The sequence below is a fragment of the Chaetodon trifascialis genome, chromosome 10, assembly GCF_039877785.1.
Source record: "Chaetodon trifascialis isolate fChaTrf1 chromosome 10, fChaTrf1.hap1, whole genome shotgun sequence".
NCBI lineage: Eukaryota > Metazoa > Chordata > Actinopteri > Chaetodontiformes > Chaetodontidae > Chaetodon > Chaetodon trifascialis.
This window is the reverse complement of record NC_092065.1, coordinates 17,819,099-17,842,458: the sequence shown is the minus strand read 5'-3', so window position 1 is coordinate 17,842,458 and position 23,360 is coordinate 17,819,099. Positions and strand designations below refer to the sequence as shown.

Genomic DNA, 23,360 nt, shown 5'->3' with positions numbered 1-23,360 from the left:
GTGGGACTTCTATGGTTTCAAATCAACATCCCAGATGTATTATAAATATGTGCAATGATTTTAATCTGGGGTTAAACCAAATACAGTGGAAGATAGATGGGGACAGTCTCCTGGTTGACTGACTCAAATGTCTGCTTTTCAGCCTCATGTAGTGTAAAAAAAAAAAAAAAAAAGTGGTATTGCAGATTTTGGACAGCCTATTATTTACCACTCAAGAGGGAAGCACCACACAGACACAAGATTCAGGTGGGAGCAGTCGTCACAGCTGGCTCCTCACACAGAAACACGAGGACAAGACTGGAGGAGGAATTAGATCTTTCTCTCGCCTCCCACCCTCCCGTCATCCCACCGTCACAGGTGAGACTGGCTGGACTGGGGGAGGGCGCAGCAGAGGAAGCGTGTTTGTCTCTTCTCACTCTTCCTTCAGCCTGCCTGCCTTTCCTCGATCTGTCTATCCAAAATGCTAAACGGGCAGACAGGAGGCATAAATTGGATTTCTTTTGCAGGCCTCTCATTACAGCTGGGTGGATTGTGGACAGCTTTCCTTCTCTGCCTCACATTCTCGGTTGAATGTATCTGCTGCAGCCACATCCATCCCCCTCATGTTATATCCCTGGCATGACTGAAGACATGTAATTGTAGGACAGATGGCAGATTATACAAACCCTCATTACAGCAGTTGATGAGGCTGGAATCTAGATCATATGAACCTTGTCTTCCATTTTTCGCTGCTCTCCTCTGTGTGAAATGAGTTCTCTCATTATCTCTCCCCGTATAATCCCCTTTCAAACCTCTGTACCTTTGAAAACCCCCCTTTTTCCTCGCTGTCCCTATCTACTTATCCCACTTTCTTTTCTGTCCGCTTTCCTAAATTACTAATGGGCAGAGAAGGATGAGATAGGCAGGGGGAAACTAATCTAAATGCCCCCTGGAAATTCAGATGGAGAGATTTCATAGAACGTGTTCAAGCAGTAACACCCCTGTCATAGCCACAGAGGGAATAACTCGCATGTAACATGTTATCATTTGATCGTTCATTCAACATAGCAGCTCTGCAAAACTGCAGTACAGTATGTGTTATGATGTATCAACAGTGAGCTTTAATGCCATCTCTCCTGCAGTATACGTCCTTGGGGAGTGAGCTGAGAAGTATTGTATATACCCCGGTATGCCTTTGCCAGGAACATCATGTCTCACTTTCCTTATCCAAAGGGGATTTACAGTGTCAGTTGGTGCGATTGCTCGTCACAGGGTGCGCCGAGCGGCCATTTGTCAGTGCCTCGCTGCCAGCGGGAACGCAGAAGGTTGCACCAGATTTTTGGGAAAGGGAGACAGAAAAGGGAAGGGGAGAGGGGGAGAAAAGGGAAAGTCTGATTCATGCTGCAGTTGATCTTGAGACCAGATGGGTGAGAGATATTGGAGTGGAGAGCAGTGCAGACGGAGATATGCTGAGACAAGCTCACAGAGATGAGGGTATGTGGAGGAAATGTGTGATCTGAGGAAGACAAGATGGTAACAGTGCTGTTTAGAGAGGCCTCTTAAGCGGAGCAGTACACTCTTTCATTTCATACATCTTCATCAGTTGTTTTCTTACTCAGCTTCTTCCCTATGCACCTGTCATTTCCCCTCTTCTGTCTTTCCTTCCTCTCTGCAGATCCCATTAGTTGACTCGTTCACCTCCCTTTCCTCCCTCTTTAACGGCAGTCAGAGCTATAGGTGCTCTGTTGCTTTGAAATTGTGGCAGTTTGAGACTATATATACTGTAGGATGGTTGTGACCACCTCAGGAGTATGATAAGAGTCAGGAGGAGGTGGATGAATTTTAAGACGGCAGAGAGATTCTGGCTTAACAGAGACAGACATGAACAGAGGAATAGACAAAACAGTGAAGAAACGGACACCGTGCAGGACGCAAACTGACTATATATCCATGCCCTGTCGAATTTCTTTCCAAAGACATGGAGATATTGTTAAAAAGGAAGCTAAGAAATAATGTTTTGTCATGAGACTGCAGTTTGGGCTCTTGCTCAAGGACACTTTGAAAGATGAGCTGGAGGATTCTTTCAAAAATATCTTAAATGTTATTCTTTACAGTATCCGTTACACAATGAATTTATGGGGGATTTTTGTTGGAATGGTTATGGGTGCGTATTATATTATATGAGGTCATTTAATTGGAATTTAACTGCTTCGAATATGTTACTGGCTCTGATATCAGAATTAGTGCTCACATAGATCGGTGCAATATATCCAGCATAGTTTTGGTGTATTAGTATTCCGATTAAATCATATTCGCATGCTAATGTTGGTGTCTACATTTTGCATTTGGAAAATCTTTTTCTGATATCAACACCAAAAAAATCCCAAAACTAAAATATTGTACATTTTTCTACACTCTACTGTACCTACTATCTGCCACTGCTCTCTTCTTATCGAGTGACGCGCCGTTGGACCCAGTGGAGTGTTACTTAATTCATCCACTAGTGGATTTGAGACGCGTGGTTGCGCTGCAGTAAAAAGAAAAATAGATTTTTTTTGTATTGATCAGCTGAAATGACCGTGCAAAATATTGGTCATCAGATGTCAGTAAAATGAGATTTTTCATGACAAATAGCCACTTTGTGCCTGTGACTGCTGCCTCAGGTCATTACAGAACTATTTCACCCAAACCAGGAGAAGCAAGTTATCTTTAATCAAACACACAGTGGTTATGGTTGAGAGACAGCACTAGTTTGATTTGGGCTCTTCTCATGCAGCTGTGTCTGTCGTCTTTTTTTATTTGCTGGTGGTGAATTTTTTATAGTCAGTGCAAACAATGCTTTCTGAACCGTCCTGTCTGTGAATGAGACTACTCGTCCACAGCGGCAGGAAGACGCAGAGGTCTGCCTCTGGTTTTGGATTAAGGCAAAAAAAGAGAGAGTGAGGGAACAAAGCAAGAAAGACAGGAGCGGCCATTCTGTCGCTTCTTTAGCCAAGTAGCGAATGTGAATGTGAGCTGATGAGGTTGTAAAAAAAAAAAAACCTGTCGTGTGAAGAGGCACAAGCTGCCACAGCACAATCAAGCAAACCCAAAAACCCCACAAGCGCGTCACCGTCTCTATACAAACTGTTAATGCGAGCATCATTTAATCGTTCCGTGTTCCAAAACAACAAATCAGGAGGGAGTTAAAAAAAAGAGAGATAGAGGGAAACAGAACTGACAGCCGACAGCTGAGCTCAGGCAAACTGAAGACTGGAGTGGAGAGAAATGGACGGCACACAGACAGAGATGGAGGGATGGAAGGCAGAAATAGAGAGGTCAGAGGCAAGAGTAGACAGCATTAGGGATAGTGGCACTGAAGGCTTTGAGAGAGGGAGGGAGAGAGAAACAGAAGCCGCCGGGGAAAAAGCCAAATGACATAACAGGAGCGAGGCAAAGGCAGTTTTACGTAGCAGTCGGGGAAGCGAAGGGATAACAGGGTGAGTTTAAGTCGGAGAGAGTGAAGAAAAAACAGCTTCCTTCTTCCCCCATTCCACATCCTGCTAAGTCCAGAGCACAGACAGGCCTCTCCCAGCGCTGTCACCCACAAAATAGAGCCACTTATACACCGACAACCCTCAGCAGAAGCCCGACTTTACAGCCTGTGGCTTCGACACAGGGATGTGTGTGCGAATAATTAGAGACTTTCAAAGCCTCCCTCTGATTGCTATTTGACAAGTGGAGGGGTGAGGAGGGGGCCAGGCCGAAAAAAGGTTTGCTTTTAAAACCCGCAGGAAATCTATTAAAAGCTTTACACAAGGCATATTTACACAGGGACTTGTCCCGTCTGCTAAATCCCTCTAACCTCGCTGTGCCACTCCTTTTTTTAAACATCACACATTCCTGTTCATCTTTTCAGCTCCCCTCTTTTCTCCGATTTGATTCCGCCGACCTCGCAAATCCCCGTCTCTTTCTTTCCCCTCCTGTTTTTCATTTGCATCAATCTTTTTTTTTTTCACCTGACAAAACAAAACAAAACAAAAAAATCAAATATGTGCACATAAAAAACTAACTAAGATCTAAAATCTGGAGACCCACTGCTTTGGACTGACATGTTTGCACAACAAAAATACCTCATGGTTAATGCATGAGCTGTAATTGCCGCGCTGCTGTCAGTGTGCGGGGCACGTAGTTGACCGTGCAGAGCTGGGAGAGAAATGAAAAGGACAACTTCGGGTCAGGCCATCTGTTAGAATATGCCTGTGCGATGCTGGAGGAGCATGACACCCTCCATCAACGTGTTCCTCCTTTAAATGTAGACGTGGATGTAGAGGAGCAGTCAGAGAGGTGTTTACCCTGAAAGGCTTTCCTGTCTCACCCCGCTAATCCCTCTGATGAAAGGACAACAGGCATTACGACTGTGTGTGTGTGTGTGGGGGGGGGTTGTCTTGAGGTCACTCTCGCTCTCTTGATTGATTGATTTGACGGCTCACACTTGTTGACTATACAGCTAGCAGCTACTCTCCACACACAGAAAGGCCACCTTCATCACATGAAATGGGGCCAAAGCGGTGAAGCCAGCTTTTTTGCTTTGATCCAACGGGGGAGCTCCGCTGCATCGTTTCATGCTCGTTTGGAGAGAGTCTGCTTTCTGCTCAAGTTCTGTGTGATGTTCCAAATATCTGTGGCAGCATTACAGTGGCAGCCTGCTGGGACTGCTAGTCACGCATTAAAAGGATGGCATGTGTGCGTACAGTGTGTGCGTTGATACACTTGGTGGATCGTCCTGTGTGAAAAGTTCGAGTTTGCAGGTCATTAAATCACTGCGATCACGTGACCAGTTTGTGTAATCGCATCTCTAACCTCTGCTCATTGCACCCACGCCACACTTCGTGATTGGTGTGTGTATGTGTGTGTAAGCATGTGAAAATATGGAAATGATATTTTGCCTGTGCCTTGCTCTGTAGTGTTGCTTAAATTGGATGTGACCCAAAACACTTAGAGCAGTTTGACACAAAAGTCATCAGAGAGACACCTCTTCTCATACACGAGCAGACCTGTGCGTGTGTGTGCATGTGCGCTTGTGTACGTGTGTGTGCATGGACATGTATTACCCATGTTGCAAGTCCCCATAACATAAATCATTAGATTTAGACATTAGACATTAGATTTTAGGGTGAAGACTTGGGTTAAGGTTAGGATTAGACAAGTAATGTAATGTAATAATGTAATGTCCCCAAAAGTGATGGAAAAATGACTGTGTGTGTGTCGTGCGTGTGTGCGTGCGTGTGTGCGTGTGTGGAAACAATACCCCAAGGCAGACCGGTTCCACCATCTGTCCTTGCTGTGTCCTGTGATTTCCCTGTGTAATTCAGGCAAATGTCAGACTATGAGCAGGGGATGAGCTCTGACAAACTGCTCCAGACATTCTCAGTTCACACTCCCCCCTGATACTCCTGACGAGCTCTCTGTCACCTTTTCTTATTCGGGACAGTGAGAACATTAGAAACGTCACGCTGCCCTCACATGTGTCACCGAGAAGTAATTTCTCCGGCCAGGCGGAGAGGACGTTCCATACGTGCCAGCACATAAATGTATCTGCTGAAACCAGTGCAAATGGCAATCTTGCATTCAAGATGGGAGCCTCAGTAATTGATGTTCTGAAGTAGAACCTGTCTGATTATCAGGAAATGTAATGCTGTTGTTACCGCGTGCACTAACCTGTTTCCTGTCTGTGTGTTTGCAGTTTAAGGGCCAGGCCAACCTGCATGTGTTTGAGGACTGGTGTGGCTCCTCTATAGCCCAACTCAGAAAGAACCTGCACTTCCCTCTCTACCCACATGTAAGTATTACAGTGTTAGCAGCTTTTAGCAAATGTTGCTCACTAAGTTACCTAATTAAGCTAACGCTAGCTGCATGATTGAGTTGAAAATGCCATCTTTGGCTGACTTTTAATGTTTCAGACTGAGGGTTAGGGTTTTAGAAATGCACTTAACTCACTATGGTGCTAAAAGACAGGCTATGGAGCAAAAGCATCCCAGCATCCTCACCATGATTCATTTAGAAGACATGGAAATGAAGTAACAACATACTAACGCATTGTGCGTTACAGCACACAAACACAGTTTAGTCCATTTCTCACAGTGTTGCTCTTATGTTTTTGATTTTGTTGTAAAAAAACAAGACATTGATCTGCAAAGACTTTTTACACCCAGTGTTACTGTTAGTAGAGCCCAAGTACACTCTGCTTCAGCAAGTGTAGAGATCCAGTGCTTGACAGGCCTTCCGTGCTCAGATGCTAAGGTTTAATGCTGATGCTATGCTGGTTTAATGAATGGTCAGATGGCGGACTGTGTTCACTCCCATTTCTTCTATTTGTTAATGCAGCTGCTACACCTATGATTCATTTGTGTCTTTTTTTCTGCAGACCAGAACCACAGTGAGGAAGTTGGCTGTGGCTCCGAAGTGGAAAAACTATGGCCTGAGAATATTTGGCTTCCTTCACCCTTACAGAGATGGTAACTAGCTCATCTTATTAGCGAGTCCCTCCTCTGAGGCTGAGGGCCTTGGAGCATGTGTCCTTTATAAGAGTAGACAATTTCCACAGCCCTCTTAATCCAGCCGCTTGAGAGCCACTAATATAGTGGATATCCACATTTTTATTAGGGCTGAATGCCAGAGATCTCACAGCTAAATCTCAATGTAGTGCCCTAACCTTGAGCCCTGTTGCCATGGGAACTGAACAGCTTTAACACCCAAGTGCCCTTCCACAAATTGCAGAATATGAAGTTATTAATTAGATTACCGTTCATTTCATTCTCTAATGTTGCTTTCGCTGGTGGTATGGTTCTCTCCCGCTGATGGCTCAAAGGTCATCCTGCCTTCAGGAGTCTGAGAAGTGCTCTAACAGGAGCCCTTCACCTCACGCTGTCAGACACAACCTTTCAGGTGCAACTGTAGACTGATTGAATGTTAACCTGAGTTAGCCACATATGCCACATTTCCACTAGCGCAGCTCGACTCGACTCGACTCTACTCTACCCGGTTGTTTTGTGTTTCCATTAGGGATAGTACCTGGTACCCGATACTATTTTTAGTACCTGCTTTGGCGAGGTTCCAAGCGAGTAGAAGCGATACTATATGTGTGACGTCAACAACCTGTCGGCCACTGATTGGCCGGAGAGTCTCGTCACTGGTCTGCGACGTCCAACATCGGAAAAACAATCCCGCCTCCTCCATTGTAACACCGGGCAACAGCAACCGCTGACATTATTCTTTATTCTCACTCGAGGGAAATGGCTTTTCTGGGTTTCTTCTCTTGCTTTGTGTGTGACAAAAAGCCACAAACCGAGCAGCAAATACAACACCGCCTCGATGTCCTCCATTGTTTGTCGGCTCTGTTTGCGTCGCGTACAAATTGACGTCATGGCAGTTTCGCGCAGCCGTGGTATGACGACCCCACCTACGTTGAGGAGGTACTATGAAGTACTCAATTGTAATGGAAACTCAACCAAACCAAGTAGAGTAGAGTAGAACCGAGTCGAGTAGAGCTGGAACTGTGTAATGGAAATGCGCCAATAGAAATGCTTGGAGGCTTTCCAGATAGCAGACGTTCAAAACTCAAGACTGCAATCTGATTCAGGTGTATTTCACATGTGACCTATATGTAGATTTAACCAGGGAACATTTAATATGTAGCTTCAAACATGTCTAGTATCTTGGTCTTCATGTAAAGTGTCTTCTCTGATGATTTGGCATGATGTTTGCCAGCCCCAACGTCATTGTTGTTCGTCATCTCAGTCTTTCCAAGGCTGACAACAACTGAAAAGCCACACTGATATGCACTGTTTCTTCCTTTTCACAACATGAAAGGACTCTCAAACAACAACTTTAGAAGCGCATCAGCTGAGGGCAAAGTAGATTCATGCAGCTCCTGCGATTAATAGTTCTGTCCGACATTATTGACACCCTGACCACCATCCACTTTTAAACTTGAAGGCAACATTAAGTAACAAACTCAACTGGCTGCTCGTTTGCTCGTCGTACTCCTTGTGGTGTAGATCTCTGCAGGGTTCATTTCTAATTCACACAGTTGCATATAGATTGAAATTTCAGTTGCAGTAACACTTTTGATATCACCGTGGCAAACGTGTTATCTCTGACACGTTCACGGTCCGCCACAGAGGCAGACTATGTGACCGTCAGATTTCAGGTACATTTTTAGACCTAAGAGTCTGTTTTATGAGGTCATGCCCTATCTGATTATACTACGATTATGCTTTTTTAGGATCATACATATCTACTTCCACTAATTCACACTTTGATCATGTTTTTCCACTCCAGGCGATTTCCAGTTCTCGGTATCGTCTGATGATAACTCGGAGTTCTGGCTGAGTCCTGATGAGAACCCTCTCAACGCCAGACTGCTGGTTTATGTAGGACAGGTAAGCACTGAGCTGTGCTGCACTCTTTTATAATGCATAATTCTAATTAACTTTCCTAAAAACTCAGCAAATTCACTAAGTACACGTTTCCGAGACTATGACTGCAGTCCCTGGTTTTAACTAATATTGCTTAGCAACAAGCTCTCACGGCAGGAGGATACTGAATCACCTGGGGCCTAAACTGTTTCGAATACCTCAATGTCATGACTTCAATAGCAAAAACACTTTGCATAATATGTACCTCTGGGAAAGAAGTACTTCCTTATCATTAAACTATATAAATGACATCTAATCGATTCCCTTCCTAAGATGTAAGACAGTCATGCACACAATGACTGGAAATGGGGAAGTATTTTCTGGAAATGTAGTTATTAATGGGATTGCATGGATCAAGAGCTGTGGGACCAGTGCTGCTAGGATCTGACTTCCATGCTGAGACAGTTTGTCAGTGCACTGCGTCCTGGCCAGTCAAGAGCACAAACATTTTATTCTGCTAGAGCTCCACCTTATGTCAGCCGAACACAGGACTGGAATCAATGCAGATCTAGGCAACAAGTTTATGTCAAAAAGAAAACACAAAAACACTACAATCTTGAACAGGAAGGATAATCTGTGGCGAGGCTGTCTGGAGGTGAAAGGGAACAAAAGGCTGGGGCTGAGGCGAGAGGCTGAGCGTGGCAGGCAGGAGAGTGACAAGGCCGGTCGCACTGGTGGATCAACAACGAACTGGCGAAGAATGGAGAGAGGAACCAAGCTTTTGTACTGCAGTGATTGGAGTAATGACAGTCAGGTGCGCAGATTGCTGAGGCAGAGCAGGAGTGTGGAGATCAGGAGAGTGACAGGAGCCACGCCCAGCCAGGGGAAACCAGATGGGAGGGGGAAACTGAGGACGGGAGCAAAAGCAAACAGGACAACAGACACCTAACACCTTATAGCAACAGGAGGGACACAGAGCCGTTTGTCTGTGTTTGTCTTTAGTAATCACCTGCTCACCTCATGTCACCATCCTCACACTCAGGGTATCACTCACCTCCAACACACAGCTCAGAATACAGGCGACTTAAATCCTCCTGTAGAGCGCCCCGTGAAAAATTGTTTCCTTTTTCCATCTATCCTTGGAGTACCCTCTGCCCGCAATCGAATAAAAGTCAAGCTGTGCTGCTGCTGCTGCCTTCGCTAATAAAGTTTTCTCGGTGAAACCTTCTTCAATTTTTAAGAAGGAAAAGATGCATGAGGTTGCACAGTGTTTGAACTGCGCCGTGAGTGCTCTGGGCAGTTGTGTGTTAAAGCAAAGGTCCAGCTATGGAGCCATCTGTATTCCAACAGGATGTGAGATGCCACCAGGTTCCATGGGAGCTGAGATTAATTAGCTGGCAGTGAATATTGATGTGACATTTAGCAGTGGAGAAATATCATCTTGGTAATGGCAGGGGAGCAGTGCAATGGCCAGGGATCATTCATTCTGCCGCTGGCTGACAGACAGGCCTTGCTGTCTGACCCGTCTTCAGAGACACACTGTGTTTCGCAGATAAAAATCTAACTCTGCTCATCCAGCGTTATGTGACCAATCTGTCTGCCTGAGTTTTGTGGGCAAAAGTGTTTTATGTTAGCGGGCCTGAAATATTGTTTACATTTTGCTTCACTTTTATAGGCTAATGTTTCATATACACAATATACTGTATATGGTTTGCACATCTCAGCATTTATGCCCAAAGCAGGTAATGCAGTGCTTTGCTAATCTGAAAAGAAGGCTTACTGCCAAGCCTGCTTTTAGCTCTAAAGAGGTATAAAACTTTTCTTCCCACTGTTTATGCTGTTTAAATTCTCTTAATAATTTGTAGCTGTTAATACAAATTTGCTAATTACATCCAGTACTTAAATCTGTTTTAAAAGATTAGATGAAATATACAAGCAGAGCGCAGACCTCTGCCAAGGCCAACTCTTCTATGATATGCAAATATGCGAGCACAATAACTATGTATGTCTGGGTATATTTCGAACTGTGGTTGTGGCGATCTTACAATTAGCGCTGTTGTTGTGTTGCTTCCTCAAAGGATTGTTGGTACAAATGGATGTGCACTGGATATGTCGAATATCTATAATTGGCTGTTTTCTCACCACCAGACTTTACTACCATGAACAGCATTTCAAGATGCATGGTATTTATTCCACAAAAACCAAATGCCCTATCACAATGTTAACAAAAGGGAAAAATAATTTGTGTATCTGCATCAAAAATGTAATGGGGTCTGCCTTGGACGATGCTACATTTCCACCAAGTTTCATGAAATCCGGGTTAGTCGTTTTTCTCTAATCCTGCTGACAAATGGACAAACAAAGAGAATTACAAAACACCCAAACTGGCTCATTTACTGTGGTCTCTGTTTACATTTAACAGAAAAAATTGATATCGGCGCTCTCCTGGTCTCACATGTTGCAAGTTATATATAAACGGAATAAAACCCAATAAAGAACATCTGAAACAATGACTTGAGTGCAGCCTGGACTAGGATGTGACAGGGATCTCATTTAATTGAGTGAGCTTTCTGTGTTTTTTTATGGCTAGAGGTTCAGAACTGGAAACTCCAATGGTTTGGGAAAATATCCTTAAAACTTTTATGAGGCTTTTCGGCAGCTGCCCGAGTTACTGCAAGACGTTGAAGGACAGGGTATCTAAATTTCATAAGCAATGAGTCAAATTTAACCCCCTGGAATAATGTTTGTGTAGAAAACCTCCCTGGCAGAAACTTGTGCAGAGATAATGTGATAACTTAAATGAAATTTTTAAATCACTGGAGTGTACGTCTGCAGCGTGTCAGTGTCTGATGATTTGTATACTTTCTCATCTTTGCTCATACTAATGACCCAGCTGTAATTCCTGCTATTCATAACCTGACTCACTGCTCTAAAAATACTCATACTGGTAAATGATTATGACTTTATGTCAGTGGTCACAGCGGTGTCGTCCTCCATGGTGAACTGGCTATAAATGGAATGTGCTGCCATGAGACATTTAGCATGCGGTGAGATGAGAAGCGGGGGGGCTGAAGCGTTCCCGTGGTGTTTCTTTGGAGACCCCTGTCAGCATATCGTGGCTAGCTTTTCAATGATGTGCTGGATGTGACTGATACCTCCTCAGCCCCCTGTGGGATATCCTCTTATATATGAAATAAGAGGATACATACGTACGCACACATATGAAAACATGATGTCCTCTCCACACACATGCACACAAAAACACACACGTATATGTGGACAGAAAAGTTCTCTGCTGAGCCCCTTTAATCCTGGTTCTCATGCAGCTACACACACTGTGGCATGCACCCAGAAAGACAAAGCTGACCTTGAGTCATGGTTGGTTCCTCTGTTCCTTACACGTAACAGCTTGCTCTGGGGGGGGGGGGGGGGGGTGTCATTCCTCAGCACTGCTGGGACATTATCTGTGTGCATTCGAATGTACTCAATGGGAGTGAGGATCATCCATTGTCCCGTCTTGGCGTTAATCATATTTTTTGCCCACAGCTAATCTGTAATGAGATTTTCCTTCAATCAGAATGTCCAGACAGCTCCCGCAGAGCTTCCCACAGAACCAGACCAGGGCCAGTCTGATATTGAGAGAGCCTTAGGTGTAGCACTATGCACGTGTGTGCACGTTTGTGCGTGCTCATGCACCGGCGCAGTGCTCGCGATGTGCCGATGGATGTCATATGTGCTCTGATGCTTATTTTGTCTGACACACAGGCAGAGGAAACTGGGTCAGGGAGATGTAATCAATAATGATAATCAAAGACTTGATAGCAACAGTAGCTCCTCATTTACAGACTGGTCTGACTGTCAGTGGTGATATATATTACTTAATATATGTGAAGAATTGTGCTCCAAAAGTATACACCAGCTCAAAACAAAATGTGCCAGAGCCACAGACAGAACAGCGCAGCACCCTGTCATGTCTCCCTGGAGCGTCCTTACTTAATGCTATTAGTAACACCTGTACTTTACCTACTATGACAAGTCAAAAGGCCTGTTATGGTGTTTTTAAAATACTTAACTGCCAGGTAGCAGCATGTGTCCAAAAATTGTAAATAGCATTTTGGATTGAAAACCATGACAGGCATATAATTAGTTTCATTCTTTGTTGAAGTTCCAAGTTGAAATTTGCAACCTCCATGCACCCAGTAATCCATTTGGAGAGACATAAAAAAAAAAAAAAACACAAACAGGGACGAAAATGGATGCCTCCGAGATTAAAATTTTAAACCTACTTGAGATAGACGATCCATCACAGCGATCGTGCTTTTATTCCCGTTGCAGTTGCATTAGTGTGTGCAGAATGTTTGATTCAAACTACCACCACCCACTAATAATGTAACTTTGACAACAATTAAAACAGACATGAGGATAATTGTGATAGATTACCAGAGTTGAGCCAGCTGGAAGTATCTCCAGGTTGATTTTATAGCAGACTGAAATGAATGAAAATCGGTGACAGAGGAAAGAACACCATTCAAAGCCCTGCACGTCATTGAGATGGACTCGTCTCATGAACATCGTGACTGTTGTCCCACTTGAAGGGACCGAGTATCCCTGCTTAATGAGACAAGTGTGCCCAGAGGTCACAAAACTCTTGTTGACTACGGCTCTGAGTGCACCTGTTTCACTTGTTTTTTTTGTTTTTCACACCAAGTTGATGGCAATTAGACCAGTGACACCAGACTCAGTTGCCTCTACTGAGGTCAAAGTGCTGCAATCAGTATTTCTTTCTGGAGCCTCTAAGGCCCACTGCACATGGACCTGAGCATTATTAAAAACAGGATTTTTCCTCTTTATTTTATAAAAAAAATCCCATCCACACAAGCACTGTTTTAAAGGTGCACTATGCAGGAATTGTCATTTATGGTTTGTAAACACAACATTCAAACTCGGTCCGCTGTTTAATGTCACCAGAAGTCAAGTCTGAAGCTTATGCATACACTGCAAGCCACATTTTTCTCTCACGTTGTCCACTTGTTTTTTCAGGGCTGTGTCCACCACTTCCATAGCTTCCTCTTGGATGCGTGCAGCGTACAGTTTGGCACCTTGTCACTACCTCACCTCTGCGCTGTCATTGGCTGGGGGCCACACACCCGGTGCCTGAGTACAGCAAATAAGAAAATACATGCAAAGGGCAGCGTCTCTGCAGATACACACACTTCTAGTGGGTCACAAGTGACAGCTGAGAGGGAATGCTTTTGTATGAGTACAAAAATTAAATGTTTTTAAGATTTTTTTTGTCACTTTTCCAAGCCATCTTGACTTTGCCGTTTTGTTCTCAGCTTCTGGTATGCTATGAACGCATGCATGCATAGTTTGAGAATATTTATCTTTTTGATATGTTGCTTCTCTGACTCTTCTCTTCTGTCTAGCATCCACAGTGTAAAAATATTTCTTTAAAGTGAACTGTAGTTTTACAGCCACATTTCAGCACAGAGACCTCTGCCCTTTCATTTAATGGATCAAGTAAGCCGCACTCTCACAGATTACAACAGACCTTTCTCACTGACGAAATTCCGATTTGCTATGGCAAGAAAAACACAGGTGTACCTAAAAACATTAATAACAGGTAACCGTGGACAAGGCCAGGGTCATGGCACTGACGCAGCTGAATGGGATGCGGCCATTATTTCAGTAATACAAATGCCAACCCTGCATCAAAATGCTTCTCTCAAACATTTCTCCAAATGTCAGGTTACCTGTTTTTCTGTTTTCTGCTGACATGGTTATGAGTTGCATAAATGAAACCAGGAACGCTGTGCAGGAGTGACCCTTCCTGGCTTCATGCGTCTTATCTCGTGGCCTTTGCATCCTTGTGCACCAGCACAAGACGAGACAGGATCAGATAAAGAAAACAGCACTTTGAAGGTACATGACATTTCAGCTGTTTCTCTATTACTTCTCTTCTCATATGGAGAGAAAAACAGTGGGTATAGAAGAAAAGGAGTTGATAGAAAGAGGAGAATTGTCTCCATACCTCCATTACATTATTTCTTATATTTCTTGACCCTGTTTTGAGTTTCACTTCTGTGTTTCACGGCCAGTGCTCATCTGAAATGAGTTTTCTCGAGGTACCTACATATGTGGGCGAGGTGCACACAGAGAGACTGTGTGTGTGTGTGTGTGTGTGTGTGTGTGTGTGTGTGTGTGTGTGTGTGTGTGTGTGTGTGTGTGTGTGTGTGAAAGGAGAAAAAAGAGGCTACATTAGAGTAAGGTTGGTGTATGTCTCGGTTGTTCATCTGCTTTAGGTATAAGAAATGAAATGTCTCTGAGGAGACTAACTTGAAGCAAAAAAAGACAATATTTCAGTGAGTGCACGTGTGTTTTAAGATGTGATATGGCGCGCGTGTGTGTGCATCCATGTGTGTGTTACCCCTCATGACTCCCTGGCTGCTTGCTTTCTGATTTACCTCCCTCCTCCTCTTGGTGAGGAGATGCTGCTGTCAATAAGCAGTGACTCACTGTTCAGTGGGAAGCCATGTGTGTGTGCATGTGTGTTTGTGTGTGTTTCTCATCTCTACGCTGCATTAACACCTTGGAGAACATCTGCCACTTTCATGTGAAAACTGAGGTACTACACTGTTATTTGTCCCTGTAACTACGTCTTTGATTGTGTCTTTGTTCACATACATCTGATTAACCACCCGACAAGCAAGGAGAGAAGCGAAAACAACTAGTTTGAATTCAGAGCCTCATGAACCTATGTACAGTGCATTGTGCTGGGAAAAGGTGTTGGATGAATCTGAATTTGTTTGTATGTAGAATCAGAAATGAGGAAGTCTTTGGAGGTGAAAAGGTGTCACAGATGTGATCTTGGTTCAGATACCGTGTAAGCTGTCTTGAACTTCACTGGTCAGAAGCAGAAGCTTCTTGAAATAATATCCATCTCAACATGACGTTCATAGCTTCATGTTCCCCCTAAAGTGATGTAAGATCACCTCATTCTTGCCTCCACTGTGGTTTCATTTCTACTCTGTGTGTGTGTGTGCTTTGGAAACAAATGAAATGATCACGCTTTGCTTGTTTTGAAATAAAACATTTTTTTGCTTTATTTAGAGTCAGCACTAGATAACATGACTTGCTGCGATGAATATTTTCGCAGTGCTGACTCCGCTGTGTGATCACTCTCTTTTTCATCTTTCTGAGAAAACACATTACTCACAGGGACAATACAAACATAGAAGTACAGTAACTACCGACACTCTCAACAGTATGGTCTCGCAAGTTTTCCACTTATGTTCAGTGCAAAGTTTTAAGACTGCGTTTATTCCTCTGTGTTCCTCGCTTTGTGTCACAAACCGGCTCAGTGCATGAGGCTCTAAGAACAGCAATACTCAATATCTCAAGAGTTTGGCATCTTTTTTATAGTCTTTCATATGTCAATCGGTGAGACAAGAGCCAACTATATCAGCATTTAGACTAATGCGCTCCATCTTGCTGATGTTATGCCTTGGACATGTAGCTTTAGCATTAGTCTTTTTTCAAACCACACCCAAAACCTGGAGCCTAGAAGAGAGTAAGAGACAATGAGGACAGGCTGGTGGTTCTACCCTTGTTGGAGGCCCACACAGTTGAACCAGCGCAGGCAGAAAGGGAGGGCTTGTAACATTTGAATGATTTTAAAGTTGCTGCTGAGGTGACAACTCCATTCAGTGATGATTTGTTGAAGTTTTTTAACTTTCACTGGAGGTTGCCTGCTTCTCTTAAGAAACCGACGGCACTTTGCAGTGACACAGATTCTTTTGAGGGAGAGAGGGGCTTAAATGAGATTCTACTGCACTACTTTCTGCTGTCATCCCTGTCACAAGCCAGGATGAGCTGAACAAAACATAATGAAACCTTAAAGCAGTCTAGCAGTTATATGAGTCACAGTTTTCATTTATTTATGGAGAAAACAAAGTGTTAGAGTACAAGCACAAGTCAACACATGCATAGTGAAACACAAGTACTGTCTTCCAAACAATAAAAAGCATAGACAATACAAGCAAAGAAGCAGTGGGAGTATTGTGACTGATGCAGATAATTAACAAGTGCAGCATTTACAGGTTGCAGTGTTGGTGTGCTAATGAGCTGACTGGTCTCTAAAAGCCAATTTTTGCAGTGCTCGAGCCAGACTTTAGCATAGCAGCATAAAAACTGAGCCACATTATTGTTTATTTTTCAATGCACAAAACCAGCCAGCACACATTAAGTTTAGGAGAGAGACTGACAAATGAAATGGGTTGCGAGGATTGTGTGTTCCCATAAGTCGCACGGAAGCTGATTGGATGCTGTGACTGGTATTCCATATTACAGTCAGTGAGTGGAGCTTTTGGGCCTACACATCAGTGTGTTTAAAGTAGATGAGGAGCACTTCTGCCTATGGAAAAAAGTTGTATTAAGCTTTGTGTGGCTTCAGAAGGAGCTGTGTGAAGTTTCCCTCAAATGATGGGTGTGTAGAGTCATAAAAAAGGCAGCTTACCACAGCTCAGTAGCCTGCTCCTCATTTTTGCTTGAGGCTAGCAGCTAGAGGCTACATTAGCTGCTACTAGCGTAGCACATCCAACTATCCTATATTGAATAGTTACACCAATGCTAATGCTGAATCAGTACTCTCTTAGCATAGTCTGATGGTCCAAAGACTCTGATACACACTGTTAAACAAGCATCAGTGCTAATTTAAATTGAGATTTCCGATTGAACGCTAACCTCAGACTATATAAACACCACATAATTTCTGAGCGAACCTGCTCTCCACTCCGCTTCAACTTCAAATAACTACCTCTGAAAAATCAACACAGAGTCATTTGCTGCAATTGTTTGAATGTCAATACACATTTAAAAGTGTATATTGCTTTGAAAGAAAGGTTTCATCTTGAATGTAAACTTAGTAAATGAAGTCGAGCTGATTGAGCTTAATTTACTACCGTTCTCACTTTTTCATTTAGATATTCTCTCCTAGTGATTTAACTCCCACCATCCCTCCTTCTTCTGTGCTGGAGGAGGAATATGTGAGGAAACTGTTGGTGTGGAAATGTACTCCGGCAGCAGCATGCTGCGGGGCTTCAGAGTGAAGACACAGTAGCACACATTGTGTCCTCCTCCTCTCCGGCCAACTGCTTCACAAAGACTCTCACAGGCTTTTCAGGCTGCCAGGGGTCTGGTTGATTTTGGACAGACATTACTGCCTGTTTTTTTTTTTCAATTTTCTTCCCATAGCGACTCTCTTCTCTTGCCAGCAAATACATTCCGAGGTACCATTGCATAATAACCATGTCATATGTGTGTGTGTCATTATCTCGAAGGTGCACGTTGCTGTGTGTGCTGCTCTCTGTGAAAACATTGTGGTACCCAGAGTGAGGATCGGCAGCTATTTACTGTACAAGCTGAATGGCTCTTGTGATCTGTTACCACCACACCCCACAATGTTTTCTGACCAGTTCCAATCCCCGCAGTGTGGCCAGCACAAACAATTAAAGGCATGCCCGCTGTGATCTTAGCCTTATTCTTTCATTATGGATCAGCAGCAGTCGAGGGCCCTAATTAGTCGCGTTGGCTTGCCGAGGAAATGAATGGGCACTGATTGGGCTGAAATGGAGGCCCCAGGGGTTCCGATGAGCCGGCTTCTTAGAGTCAGCATTGGCAGGGAATTGCTCTCTCTGATTTTCTGGCGATTTATAGCCATTAGCTCTCATCTGTTTGCTCAGTTTGCCTGTCAGAACTTGCCTCCTGATTTTCTGTCCCTGTTGCTTCGGGGCATAGTGTCTTGTTTTCCCAATTACACTTCATTTGCTGTGTTATCATAATCAAGGACGCCAGCACATCGTGCAGTGTCCGTTTCAACCTACCAATCCATTTTCTGAAAATGAAATGAGCTGACGAGGACAACCTTTTGTAATCCCACTTGTTTACAGACAGGGCCCTTCCAACACAGTCATAGATTGTTCCTGTGAATCATAAAGTTGGCGTTTTTGGCTAACAAAGTTGATTTCTAAGAAGGATTTTTCTGACAAATACTCTCCAGCTGTACTTCTTATCCCCTTGCACACTTGTGTGCTCTCTTTCTCTTACACCCGCTCTGATCTGTGTCTCCTGTCTTGTGTATTACAGCTGGGTACAGAGTGGACAGCTCCAGGCGAGTTCAGCAAGTTCAGGTCCCAGTCCTCCAAGTCTGTGCAGTAAGTACCTGTGACAACCACACACATTTCTTAACGGCACAGTTATTTCACTGTGAAGCCAGTGCAGAGACCAAAACAAACCCCTATTCACATCTTACAGTAAGCTTGACAAATACACACCACCACTAGAGCTTCTCTGAGGAAGGTCTTTACCGGTAAAGTGTCTCTCTACCTGTTAAGCAGCAGTCTGTACCCATCATGCTCCGTCTAGAGTCATTCATGTCTGACTACAACCTCTTTTATAGCATAATTGCTTCAAAAGGCTTGTTCGCTGGACACTGGAAATCAGGTGATGCGCCTCTTCTGTGGATATGTGTGTACTTTCAAATATGTATGAGTTAACATGCGTAGAGTGCTTGAGTGAGGACGATCGTTGCAGTTGAAAGGCCCCTCTCTCTAAATGTAAAATGAGAATGTATTAACCTAATCAGCTCCTCTCAGTTTCAACACATCTCTCTCCCTAATTGCTGGGAGCTGCTTGCATAAAAGCACCCTCTAGTATGAGTACTGATGTGCAGTTTGCTTCAAAAGTCATTGTTAAGTTGATATGATTATGCAGCAAGAGAGGAGATCCTAAGAACAGTGCTTTTATTCCTTTGGGTTCCTGCATTTCCTTGATTGGCTGAAGCTAGAGAGTGCTTCCTTTAATTATTCACACACACGACACACTGCCAATGGTGTTTGTAGTGAAGGTTCAGAATATTTTAGAACTTCTAAATGGTACAAAATGGATGATGAATGCACACAACAAAGAGAACGTGTTTAGTTATTTACAGTTCTGCCCCTTTCAAAAGCTGAAAGCTGTGGATCATGGCTGCAATGTCAGCGTGAGTCTGAAACATTCTTATCATGGTTTGCTAAAAAGACGACGGGTCAAAGCAGCTTTCTGAGGCTCTGTGATATCAGTATGCTAATAATGAAAAGGACTAGAGTATGATATTGATATGTATCCCAACATGACAAATGAGTACAGAAACACATGAGACAGTGAGCTCTCCACTGTCATGCTCCAATGTGTCAAACGGGATTTTGTTTGAATTGTGACTTGTTCAAAATTATTCATTTGTAGAACGATAACAGAATGCGATCATGTCATCGTGGTACAATTCGTCAATCAGAAAGCGGGACCACGTCTGCCGTCTGTGCACACATGATGGCGTGCTAGATAATGAAATACACATTCGCAGGCCTAAAGTATCAGAGAAGCAGTTTATTAGTGGAATTGCTCATGTATCAGGTTGCAGTGCGGTGGTGACAGCAGACAGCAGCAGTATGAATAGATGTGTGGAGCAGGCATGTAAATGGACCTCTCTGTTGTGACTGCGAGTGTAGGTGTGCTGATGGCGCTTTGAAAAATCTGCGGATAGTCAGATGATCTGACGGCACTAATGACTTCATGGCCCCGACTGAACTCAACATATGAGCGAAATTTGTGGAATATGAGAGTGATTTAAGCGGCGACTTTGAAAGTCGAGTTGATATTATTGTAGCACAGTTTACTCACGCGCACGCACATACACACACAATTCATCATTCTGTAGCATTACTCATATGTATAAAATCACCAGAACATCTTTATTGCTCATTTAAATGCATCTGTTGCATATTCTGCCTTCCTTTGTAAAGGTCTACTTAGACACACACACACACACACACACACACACACACACACACACACACACACACACACACACACACACACACACACACAGAACATTTTATATAATGAATATAATGAATTCATTAATGCCATAAGGGGCTGAATGCAGACCAGGACCTGTTGGCGAGTGTTTGTCTTTGTCTCTGTGTAGGCTTAACTGGGCCTAGTTAGCACAGCAGGCACGCCAGACTACCAGAGAGTACAGAGAGATTATAAAAGATGAAGCAGAAGAAGAAGAATAGAGAGGAGGGGGCGGCTGAAAGTTTTTCTATTTTCTCTTCCTGTCTGAATAGCGACTTGTGTTCTTTGACAATCTAAGACAACAGCGGAGTAACTGGGCATGGAGGCAGAATATGACGGGCACATTAAAGAGGTTGTTCCACTGAGAAATTTGGGTGTGACATTGCATGTTTTGTGAATGTGTCCTTTTGGGTGTGTGTTTGAGTGGGTGGGCGTGAGCATGGCTTTATGTATGTAGAATCTGCGGGGCAGTTTTCTACAGTTTGGGCTGGTTGTCATACAAGAAGAATTTCCCAGTCAAGGAGAGCTATTGCAGAGAACATGCCTTCGCTGTGAGCCCTCTACCCCACTGAGATCTGATACAAGTCATATCTATCACCTTGCATGCACATACAAACACACACACACCAGTTGTTGCTCGAGTAACTCTCCAAATCTTTTCATGTTTTCTACCCTGATGCGCAAAGTGATGCATGATTCCACTGTCAGAATATGAAATTTTGCACACCAGAGATGGAGTGTGGTGGGGTTTTACGTGTGGAAGGGGCTAATGACTAAAGTCAAATCTGTTTTTAGTTTACAGCGACACTCGATCGCATGCTTTAGGGGAAGTGTGTCAAAGATGGCATGAAAGTCTAGCTTAAGATAATTAGGTGAAATCTAGTTTGATGTTCCTGTGTGTGGGTGTGCGTAAGAGAACAAATTCATTATTTTGCATGCAAGCAAATACATGCCTCCATGCATTAATGTGCGTGTGTTTGTTAAACACCGTGACATTTCAAATCCCTCTCTGCATCTGATGACTTTATTGAAACATCCCACAGCAAATGCTGTTTATTTGTCATCTTCCACATGTTCCGTCTGCCGCACCGCACGACATGAATCCCTCGCACGCTATTACACTCGACCTGTTTATAGCAAAGCTGATATGCTCCCGAGCGTGGCGAATTGTGTGCACAGCAGGATTAATCGCCATGCATTCATAAAAGGTATTCTTCAAATTAGATGGGATGGATTTGAAATGAGCAAATTAGCTGTGAAGAACAGAACAAGATATAATTTTCTAAAAAAAAAAAAAAAAATCCATCAGAGCATGTGTACAGCAATAATAATCAGTCATTAGACAGATTTTATCACCTGGTAATTTGAAACATTTGTGAATCATATAAAATAAAGAAATAATTGAACAAAATGAATTAGGTGTTGCTCAAATAATACACTCAGTTTTATAGATGGAAAGCCTTTGTCATTACGTAGCTTACAGCTATCCCTTGGCAGCCTGATTCTCTCGTGCAATTTGTTATTGACGAATACGGAAGTTCAGGGTCATTTGAGCCTATTTACAGGCGCCATTCTACCACAAAGCTGCAATTCAAAACAACTTTCACAGTTTATGGCTTACTGTTCTTGGTTATTATCATATTGGGCCCAGGAAAGAATGAAATGGGACAGAGCTAGAGTAAAATGGAGCATAAAAGAATTGAGTTGAATGGTTCAGAGCAGAACACAACCAAACAGGGAGCAACCCTTCAGAAATGTAATTGAACAGAGGAGAGCAGAATGAAGCACAACAGACACTCCCACTTTAGCAAGGTTGTTCTTTCACGCTTTGGACTGCGGTTATTTATACGTCTCGGTTCATTGGAGCCACAGAGCCGCCTGTAGTAGAGCTGAGTGAACAGTGACTAATGGCTGCTCCGGGGTTGAATCATATTGTCAGGGAATGAAACGTATTGTTGTTGAGGTCACGAAACACTTCACTCGCCTGTCGAGATCTCCATGCGATGCAGTTAAAGGCCACTGAAATCAGTGAACATATGTGTGCATTCACACACGCTTATAAAATCCAAACGCCCTCCAGTTGGCGGTCCCTCTGCGGCTAGTCTGCGTCTTGGATGACTGCGGCTGGAGCTTTCAGGTGCACCGCCCTCATCTAAACTGCCACATTCTTCCCATCAGGCCCCCATTGTCGCTCTGTCTCTTTTATGGCCTCCCCTCAATCTCAGCATGTAATGATAATGACAGATACATGTGGGGAGTGGATTTGAAGCTGGAAAAGAGGTAGGATGGGTAGAGGCTTTCTGTAGCATGCTGTGCTGCAGCAGACGCTTTCTTCAGCCGCCTATTCATCGACGGGGTGGGGTGTGGCTTTCCTGTTGTCGTGCGCTGTGTCAAGTCCGTCCTAGGTGGCAATTTAAATCGATGAGATGGACAGGAAAGTTGGATCAGTACACCTGTTTTGGAGATCTGGTAGCCATCCACACCACCTGGCCATGACCACCTGGAGGTAATGACTGTGTGTGTGTGAGTGTGTGTAAGAAAAGAGTTTTGCCTGTGTTATAATTCTAAAGTTTGCTGAATAAAACTTGAAGATAGAGAGTATTTGTCCCTCTTGCTGTCTCACAGCTTTTACAACCCCAATTCCAAAAAAGATAGGACGCTGTGTTAAACATAAATCAAATAGAACTTGATTTTCAGATCATCATCAGTACTTTGGTAACAGGTGATAATATCATGATTGGGTCTGAAAGGGCCATCTTGGAAAGGCTCAGTCGTTCACAAGCGAGGGTGGAGCGAGGTTCACCACTTTGTGAACACATGATTGGATAAAGGATATTAACACATGGGCTCAGGAACACTTTGTGAGACTGCTGTCGGTAAACTCAGTTTGTTTGCAGATGATTGCATTCTGTTTTTATTTATATTTTACTCAGCATCCCAATTTTGGGGGAATCAGGATTGGATCAGCTTCTCTCATTTTGCTCAGGACAAACAATGTCTTCTGTCCTTTGTGGCTCCATGTCAATGAAATGGATCCATGTGAGGATTTATGCCTCATCATATTATAGCCCCAGTAAACTGCTCGTATTT

At 43.5% G+C, this 23,360-nt stretch overlaps 1 protein-coding gene across 1 annotated transcript in view; it reads left to right on the top strand.

Annotated features, from left to right (window-relative positions):
• Nucleotides 1-23,360, top strand: part of b4galnt4a (beta-1,4-N-acetyl-galactosaminyl transferase 4a) — a 138,947-nt gene that overhangs the window by 83,177 nt on the left and 32,410 nt on the right. The window contains exons 4-7 of the mRNA XM_070972057.1: nt 5,705-5,800; nt 6,386-6,476; nt 8,302-8,402; nt 18,522-18,589. Of these exons, the coding sequence (XP_070828158.1) occupies nt 5,705-5,800; nt 6,386-6,476; nt 8,302-8,402; nt 18,522-18,589 (356 nt within the window). The remainder of the gene's footprint in view (nt 1-5,704; nt 5,801-6,385; nt 6,477-8,301; nt 8,403-18,521; nt 18,590-23,360) is intronic.